The 9,351-nt window shown below is 47.8% G+C and overlaps 1 protein-coding gene across 1 annotated transcript; it reads right to left on the bottom strand.

Annotated features, from left to right (window-relative positions):
- Positions 1-924: 924 nt before the first annotated feature.
- On the bottom strand, positions 925-7,889 carry pmp22b (peripheral myelin protein 22b). The gene is made up of 5 exons (XM_056577402.1): positions 7,746-7,889; positions 7,137-7,228; positions 6,894-6,984; positions 2,559-2,699; positions 925-1,127 (listed from the first exon to the last, which is right to left on the bottom strand). Exons 2-5 carry the CDS (start codon positions 7,212-7,214, stop codon positions 967-969), a joined length of 471 nt encoding a protein of 156 aa, XP_056433377.1. The 5' UTR covers positions 7,215-7,228; positions 7,746-7,889; the 3' UTR covers positions 925-966.
- Between the last annotated feature and the right edge of the window lie 1,462 nt (positions 7,890-9,351).

Genomic DNA, 9,351 nt, shown 5'->3' with positions numbered 1-9,351 from the left:
TGGTGTTGACTGTATTCACTATAAAAGCAGGTTACACAGCTTGTACGCTCCACTCTTGTCATGACAGCCTGTGTAACTCCTAACTGAACTGTAAATCATAGCTGTAATTTATCGGAATGGTAAATATATAGCACCGTCTTTGAAATAGAAAAATAACGTCAATAAAATTCACAAATAGAAAATAACCAAAGCTATCGAATGTCTATCCTAGATCTACTGTATATTTTGTTGTTTTCTTTTGTGTTTGGATGTCACAACTAGTTGTAGCTCTTGCCAAATTGATTCTACTCATTTTCTATTGTGTGCACATGCTTTTGGTTAAAATACTTTTTAAACGAATTCTTTGGCGATTACTAAAAGGAAACAGGATAAGGAAAAAAGAAAACAAGAAAACGAAACGGCATGTCATTATTTCTTCGTTACAAACAACACAGAGGCACTTAATCAGCGAAAAACAAAGCACCTGCCAGAATCTTTGTCGACAGAGCAACACAAAAACTATGTACACATATGTAAAAAGTGTTATAAATAGGTTTTAAACCATAGATACTATATACATCCTCAAATAGAGACAGTAATGATTGATTGCTTTGGAGTCGTCGTCGATTTCGTCTTTTTTCTTGTTGTTGTTGGTTGTAGTATTTCTGCTAACCCCTTTTGTTTTGGATCTGGATGCATTGGGACCCTGACGGCTTCAGAAGGCGGGCCTTTGGTTAACAAACATCAGACCCCTCCCTTCCCCTCTCCTCCCTCCTCCTTTACGTTAGCGTGAGGAGTGGATGGTGCCGCTCGCATGTGGGGGGGGGGGGGGGGTGTGGGCTGAGGTTACTGGGTGAAAAAAGCACAGGGGAGAGGATCATAGATGACGGAGGCGTTGGGCTGGGCGGGGTTGATGCAGGGTTGGGGGGGGGGGGGGGGGGGGGGGCGTCAGTGGCGGGTCACGTCACGGGCTGGAGGGTGGGGTTCTCATTCTCGCTTTCTTAGGATGACGTAGATGACTCCGCTGATGAGGGCCAGGGGGAAGGCCACCCAGGCCAGGATGTAGGAGTAGCCGAAGGATTCCGTCTCCGGCACCCAGTTGGGGCTCATCACCGTGTAGATGATACCGCCGCACATCACAAACAGACCTGCCAGGGGGCGGGGGGAGGGGGGAGGGGGGAGGGGGGAGGGGAAAGGGGAGGAGAGGAGAGAAAAAGGGTGAGCGAATCAGACAAAACAATAGCCAACATCGAGAAAAATAACAAATAGTAACGTCTGCGGTTCAACGGCGAGATTGAGTTTCACTGCATCCCTTTTTCCCGGGCCCCGGCCTGCCTCGTGTCCCGAGGTGAACCCACAGTGAAGGGATTTGAATTTCCTCCCTCCTCCCCCCTCCTCCGCCTACTCCATCTTTATCCACGCTGAATTATCCTAGAATAAGCTTGGGGTTGTGACCGATTCTTCTCCTCCTTTCATCTCACGCTGTGTCCGCCTCCCGCCTCTCCCTCTCGCCTGGCGGCTGGGCCGTGCGTCAGGGTTCTGTGTTTGTTCTTCAAACCCACTCGCCCGCCGGCACCCTTTTGCTGACATTTGGACTTGTGTGTCTGGCCCTGCGCCAAGCCCCGCGCCGGCTGGGATGAGTGGGCACCTGTACAGCCGCTATTGTGTGTCCGCCCACCCCTGTTTCCACTGGGCCACTGTGTATAGTCCAGGGAAAGGGGAGAGGCTAACGCTCTGGCTAAAGGCTACTGACTTCAGTCCAGGCCAGGGGAGAGGCTAACGCTCTGGCTAAAGGCTACTGACTTCAGTCCAGGCCAGGGGAGAGGCTAACGCTCTGGCTAAAGGCTACTGACTTCAGTCCAGGCCAGGGGAGAGGCTAACGCTCTGGCTAAAGGCTACTGACTTCAGTCCAGGCCAGGGGAGAGGCTAACGCTCTGGCTAAAGGCTACTGACTTCAGTCCAGGCCAGGGGAGAGGCTATCGCTCTGGCTAAAGGCTACTGACCTCAGTCCAGGCCAGGGGAGAGGCTAACGCTCTGGCTAAAGGCTACTGACCTCAGTCCAGGCCAGGGGAGAGGCTAACGCTCTGGCTAAAGGCTACTGACCTCAGTCCAGGCCAGGGGAGAGGCTAACGCTCTGGCTAAAGGCTACTGACTAGGCCAGAGGCTAACAATCCTGTCCTCACCAGGGGAGAGGCTAACCCTCTAGCTAAAGGCTATAGTTCCGAACAGGGGAGAGGCATGTCTGTCTGTCTGCTCATCTATCGGTCCAGGCCTGTCTCTGTGTCTGCTCATCTATCGGTCCAGGCCTGTATGTGTGTCTGCTTGTCTATCTGTGCAGGCTGGCCGGTCTGTCTGTCTGTCTGTCTGCTGGTTCATACTAACCAGGCACTGTCTTCCAGGCAGGCACTAGGCAGTGCCTCCCCAACCTCACCCCACCGCCCCAGCCCACTAGACAAAACAGTGGGTCGTGTCGGCTCGAATCTCGGGATTGACATTGGATATGAGCCGGGTAATTGCGAGGGGAAGAGGGTTGGAGGGGATGGAGGTTGAGGGAAGGACAGGAAGAACCGTGGACTTACCGGCAAGGATCTGGAAGACTCCAGTGAGGAGGAAGCGGCCGCCCTTCTGCAGAGTGAAGAGCTGGCAGAAGAAGAGGATGAGGGAGATGCAGCTGAAGATGATGGACAGGATCATGACGGCCTGGACTGCCTGGATCCATTCTGTAGAGGGGGAGAGAGACAGAGACACAGAGAGAGAGAGAGAGAGACAGAGAGACAGAGAGACAGAGAGACAGAGAGACAGAGAGACAGAGAGACAGAGAGACAGAGAGACAGAGAGACAGAGAGAGAGAGAGAGGAGGCGATCATGAATAGTCCATTATCATCACCATCAACAAAGAGGTCAACAATTCAACAAGACAACAATTGTAACTCGATTTGCAAATGGAAAAGAGATAGATGGAAAATATAATTGTGCTGAGAATAAACAACTAACAAGACTCCACAAACGAATCACAACAACGCCAGTGCAGAGTGCAGCAAATTTGCATACATCCTCCATTTTGGTTACCGGGAAAAGATTAAGAACAGTGAAGGTCTGGGTATCCTGTTTCTAAAAGCTATGGTCCTCCCCCCACATAAGGTGAGCTACGACCTAAATGTTCCCTATTGATCTCAGCTGATAGCCTTCCAAGGCCAGGTTACTGTAACCATTAACCCATTAGTCCCTTGTATTGACAGCAAAGACCAATCTATCAGTGCATATCTGTGTGTTTGTCTGTGCGTGTGTGCGTGGAATTGTGCAGGTGTGTCCCCGTACACGCTCGTGTATGCATGTATGTATGTATGGAGGTGTGTGCGTGTATTTGTGTGTGTGTGGCACCTAGCCAGGAATGCTAGGATTTCCAAGCAGGGTCTATTTCTTGTCCGAGGGTTGAACACGAATCATTCCCTTCCTCTCGGGTTTCCGTTCTACCTCACCCTCTCTCCCCCCTTCTCTCTCTCCTTCCACTACTATTTAGTTGGTTCAGCACTACCACCCGCCCGCGTGAAAAAGGGGAAGTGAAGAATGCAAATAAATAGTGCAGGTAAACTAAACGCACTAAGGGGCAGCTTTTACACATTGCTTTGGCTTGCATGGAAAGTGTGTTGTATTCCCAGTACACAGTATACTTGCAATGTAATAACTTTAGCATTTGAACATTATACCGCCTCACTTAATGGTACATTATCAGTGCGTTCTAAAAATGAAATACATGATTGGGTTTCAATGGGTAACCACTAAGTGAACATGTTGCATTATTTATCGCTGGAGATTCACCTACACATTACACAATACATTTAACGTTTAATATGAATTCATTCATTTGGTTGAGATTTACTATTTTTCATTTCAACCAATCAACTCAAAGCACCACTGTAAATATCCTTGTGACATTAATGTTCAAACAGGTTAAGTGTCCATCACTAGAAGAACCATGTGGACAGCATTCTGGAGAGTTTCTGTTTTTAAGACAGGGTTGGGGAGGATAACAGCAGGTGGATAAAGGGCCCTGGTAGTTGTAATGGGATTGGCTTCAGGTTACTGGAAATAACAATTATGTTCCCGATGCCATGGTTGGGACTTCTCTTTTAGACACAGATACATAAGAGGAGGAAACATGAGACCCCCACTGGCTCACCGGTGGGCAGTGAAAATGCACTCAACATTGTCTCCGTCCACTCGACACACACTCACACATACAGACACACACACACACACCGGACACGCACAAACATTCAAATCAATAGGAAGAGGGGAGAGTGGATTTTGTTTTGAAATTGAATGTCATGATGACGCAATTGCCTCAATGATGTATGCTGCAAATTCAGTCGAATCTAACAAGGTAAAATATTCCATCTAAAGCCTGATGAGGAGTTCAACAGCGACTATAAATACACTGCATGCCTATTATCGCCACTTGCAGATAAACACACAGCAAGCGCTTCCTTCCTTTGACAGGGCGGTTAACTCTGACAGGGACATTTCCTCGCCTGAGGTGTGGTTCACCGGCTCAGAATATCCCAGCGTGTGTCTGTGTGTGTATATGTGTCTATGTATGTATGTGTATGTGTATGTGTATGTGTATGTGTATGTGGGTGCACACACACCAGTGCTCAAATGAAGGATGTAGACAGACACGCACACACACAGCAACATGGGGTGTGTGTGTGTGTGTGTGTGTGTGTGTGTGTGTGTGTGTGTGTGTGTGTGTGTGTGTGTGTGTGTGTGTGTGTGTGTGTGTGTGTGTGTGTGTGTGTGTGTGTGTGTGTGTGTGTGTGTGTGTGTGTGTGTGTGTGTAGGTTAGTTTCCCCCCCATTGGTCACTCACAACAGAAAAATTGTCTGTGGATGTTTTTCTGCCTCACGCCTGAGGACCAAGTCTACTGAAGGTCAAGCCGACTGAAGGTCATGTCAAGAGTCTATTGAGTTATGCTCATGAAAGAGAATAAAGTTAGTACAATTACAATTGTACAATTGTTCCTTGGGATGTTCAAGTGTCAAATAGGTGCACGCGAAGTTCCCCTTGGGTGGCAAACTGGCAATTAAGGGATCTCATCTGACTGAAATGACGATTACGATTAAGGGAAGTCTCGGGTATTTACAGAAACCACAATGACCAACATGAGTTTTGGCATGTGATCATCACGAGCTGTGCATCACCTACTTACTGATCAAACCTCACAAAACCCTGTTCCTCATGGGATCAATCATAGCAAAAAGCAGTCAAACTGAGCTTCTGCCTCATTCCATACACCTCGCTGTTGGGCAAAGCTTGAGAAGAGGACTTTTAATGTGAAAGAGTTTCCGGCTTTTCGGGCCCTTCTGCATGGACCATCGGGCTATCTTCAATCTCATGACGTCCTCTCACACACGTCACACACACACACACACACACACACACACACACACACACACACACACACACACACACACACACACACACACACACACACACACACACACCACACACACACACACACACACACACACACACACACACACACACACACACACACACACGGGCACGCACGCCCTCTTAAACAAACAGTGTGCGTCAGTGCCCTGATGAAAGCAACTCAAACAAACTGACTAGCCGCTTTGAATCCAGCTGGCAGAGGGCATACCATAGTCCCAACCAAACACACTCACACACCGGGCACACACACACACACACACACACCGGGCACACACAGACTAAGCACTAAGCACACACACACACATCGAGCACACGTGCACACTGGGCACGCACATACACCGGTCCGAGCACCACTCATTCTAGACACATGACATCATCTAGAGCCCTGCTACCACAGTCACACACACACACACACACACACACACACACACACACACACACACACACACACACACACACACACACACACACACACACACACACACACACACACACACACACACACACACACACACACACACACATCGCATTCTGCAGTACCTCAGCGGATAATTCCTTGTTGAGCTTTAATCGTTAAAGCGATACTACTCAAAGTCCCCAATGTTTTATGATGTTGCCCTGATTTAGAAGAAAAACAAACCATTCTACACTGCAAGTGAAATAGCTGAGGTTCAACGTCCACACGAGAGGTGGATCACTTTGTCTAAATGTGGCTCAGAAAAGGCAGCTGCCGTCCTGGTTTTTAATAATGCCGCTGCACAGACATATAAACACAGACACACACACACACATGCATAGATCATCTCTTAGCACGTAGTATGTGCTGCATATAGAAGTCCCAAGGCCTCCCTGATGTTGAAATGCGCACACACACACACACACACACACACACACACACACACACACACACACACACACACACACACACACACACACACACACACACACAGTTACACGCTTGCATACTTTAACACTAGAAATACTCTTGTTGCCACACCCTGTTTCAGACCTCCCAAACCTTCCATTCCCTCTGAGTATGGACTCCCAAACATGGGGCTCGGATATGGACATCAGGGCATTACTATTTATACAGTGACGGCCTATCAGGTGGGGGGGACCTGACAAGCTGCAGTTACACATTGTATCCCGTAGATGGCCTCAGTGCTGCGGATGGCACACGGACACGCCCACACTGCCCACAGAATTCATTCCAAATGAAAAATTCTCCTCTCTACCGTCTCACTGCTGTTGTTTTACATTGGAAAATGTTTAGTTGGCCATCAATTCCCCGACCGATAAAAGCTACGTCGTTTAAGTTCACAGTCGGATGGAATGGACATACATGTAGGCCTAATCTCGTTGATAGAAGGATTTAAACAGATTGAAAAACTGGTTACACTGCACTTGCCGAGCCGCAAACTGAAGAAGAATAAGCGGAAAAGTGGAAAGGGTCCTACCTCCGGCGCTGGCGGGGTTACACTGCAGCCCTCCAACAGATGTGCAGTTCAGCCACAGGTCCGAAGTACCGATGTTTCCTGTCGTCCATACCTGATACCAAAAGAACAACAAGTGCGTAAACAACATTATTAAACGTCAGCAACTACCTCAACTCAGATCCGAACAGGCTAATATTTCTGATAATAACGCAGACTGTATGACCCCCATCATTCATTATTACGCAAACCCATAATTATACTTACGCTGGTAATTGTTGACACAAATAAGAGAACCAAAGCAGCGACGTGCAGGAAGACGATCCCGAGTAGTAGGAGCAGCATGCTGGCGGTGAGGGCTGGACACGGAACACAAAACACAGAAAAACCGTCACTGATGATCCATAGTTGTAGTGAGCGAAAGGGTGCGCCTGCCCAACCGCGCCTTGGTGAAACTTCACATCACTGACCGATGAGTGTTCGGCAGTGATTGGAGCCTAACGTGAGCATTGTTGTTTTTTTTAACAAACTAATCAGAAATATTTCAGGAGAAATTGGCGTTTGGTGATTTTCCACCTCGATCATCACCAACGTTTGGCGCAGTTTATCCCCGTTTATGCGAGCAGACTGTAACGCATGGGTGTTTTGATCTGCGACAATTATTTTTATTTAGATTCTAACACAATGCGATTCAACATAAGAACCATACAGACTTAGAAAGAAACATCAAGCCAGTGAGAGCGTTTTGTATAAATTTGAATATTAGGCGCATCTGGTCCTTGCGCCCAATCTCCAACCCAGCGCCGCTCTATCCAAACGCGCCGTGGGCAAATGTTTACAGATCATAAAGTTATGATGACCAAAAATTCCACTTACTTTTAGTGCTTGTATTTCCACAACAACAACAACAACAAAAAAGGAGTCCGACTTGAAAGGCAAAGTAAAAGCAAGTTTCCCCCCAAACAGCACAGCAGTAGTTCCACTTAGCTCTGAATGCCTGGGACTAAATTAGTGCCAAGGCTCGTGCTGCTGTTTTAAAGCGCCTCATTATGGAAAAACAACGCCCTGCTTGCGTCGTGACGTCACGTAGGGCCCCTCCGGATGACAGCTAGGTTTCCCATGATACATGCGCGTAACAGGCGGTGTGTGGGGGATAGACGCTGGCGGGAGAGCATATTGTATGCTCCGGATATCATTGTTTGGTTCTCAAGGCTACCAAAGAGACGCGGCGGCTTCCTCTGCATTTGAGGAACCGAGTTGTTAATTTACCATGGAATCGTTTGTCCCTGGTCCCTGGCAGACTTGTAGATTACATGTTACATTGTAAATTAAAAGATTAACAAAAAATGTACATCAGACACTGATAGAATAAAACCATGAATATACAAGGTATAGACATATAAGTCCATTTTAGCATATTTTTGTATTTTGTGTTTTGTGACTCAACATCATGATAATACCATACTATAATGACATCATAATAATAATAAAGCTTATTTTTAAACACATCAAACCATCTGCGATGACTAAAGTACATTTCATCTGATTATTATTACTTTAAACATCATACACATGTACGCATATAATCAGACGCCCTTTTCCAAAGCTTTGAGTTGAAAAGACCTGCACATGCGCTGCCTTGGCAACCGCAAACACAAACACTGCTGTGGCGTGATCGCGGCGAAGGGTCTTTTCCCTCCGCTGGTCAAGTCATACCCTGTGACTCACACCACGTGCAAAGGTGTCGATGGGTATGCCCAGGGGACCACCTCCCCCCGAGAGCTATGTTCACCTCTCTCTCTCTCTTGCTCGCTCGCTCTTTCTCTCTTTGTCTCTCTCTCTTTGTCTCTCTCTGTCTCTCCTGCTGGCTCTCTCTCTTCTCTCTCTCTCCATTCCTCTCTCCCTCTCTCTATTGCCTCTCTCTTTCGCTCTCTATTTCCCTCCCTCCCCTCTCTCTAATTCTATTTCCCTCTATTTCTCTCTCTCTCTCTCTCTCTCTCTCTCTCTCTCTCTCTCTCTCTCTCTCTCTCTCTCTCTCTCTCTCTCTCTCTCTCTCTCTCTCTCTCTCTCGCCCTCTCCCAAGCTCTCTCCCCTCCTCTGTTTGACATGAGTCATTCCTGGTGGAAGCCAGCAGGAGGAGGGCGTTGCTTCAGGAGCAAAAACATCCCACTCCCCATCGATACATCTAAAGCGTCCATAAGTGCGGCCCATCAAGATAACGCTCCATAAAGGTGGGTGCAGCGCTGGCCCGAATTGAAAGCAAAAAAGGCTGAGTGGATTTTACCGCGATGAGGAAGTGAGAAGCACGCATGTTTTCTCCGCCCACTTCCTTTTGTACACCCTAAACCCCTCTGACCTCGCTGCGGTGTACAGGAGCAGACTGTTATCGCCTTACTGTTACATACATCACATACCTGATCCAAAACCTCAGCCCGGCAGTGCCTTCTACCTCTAGAGATGGTAGAAGCGTTCAAGCACTCTT

Source organism: Gadus chalcogrammus, chromosome 18 (assembly GCF_026213295.1).
Source record: "Gadus chalcogrammus isolate NIFS_2021 chromosome 18, NIFS_Gcha_1.0, whole genome shotgun sequence".
NCBI classification, from domain to species: Eukaryota; Metazoa; Chordata; class Actinopteri; order Gadiformes; family Gadidae; genus Gadus; species Gadus chalcogrammus.
This window is presented reverse-complemented; position numbering and strand designations above follow the sequence as displayed.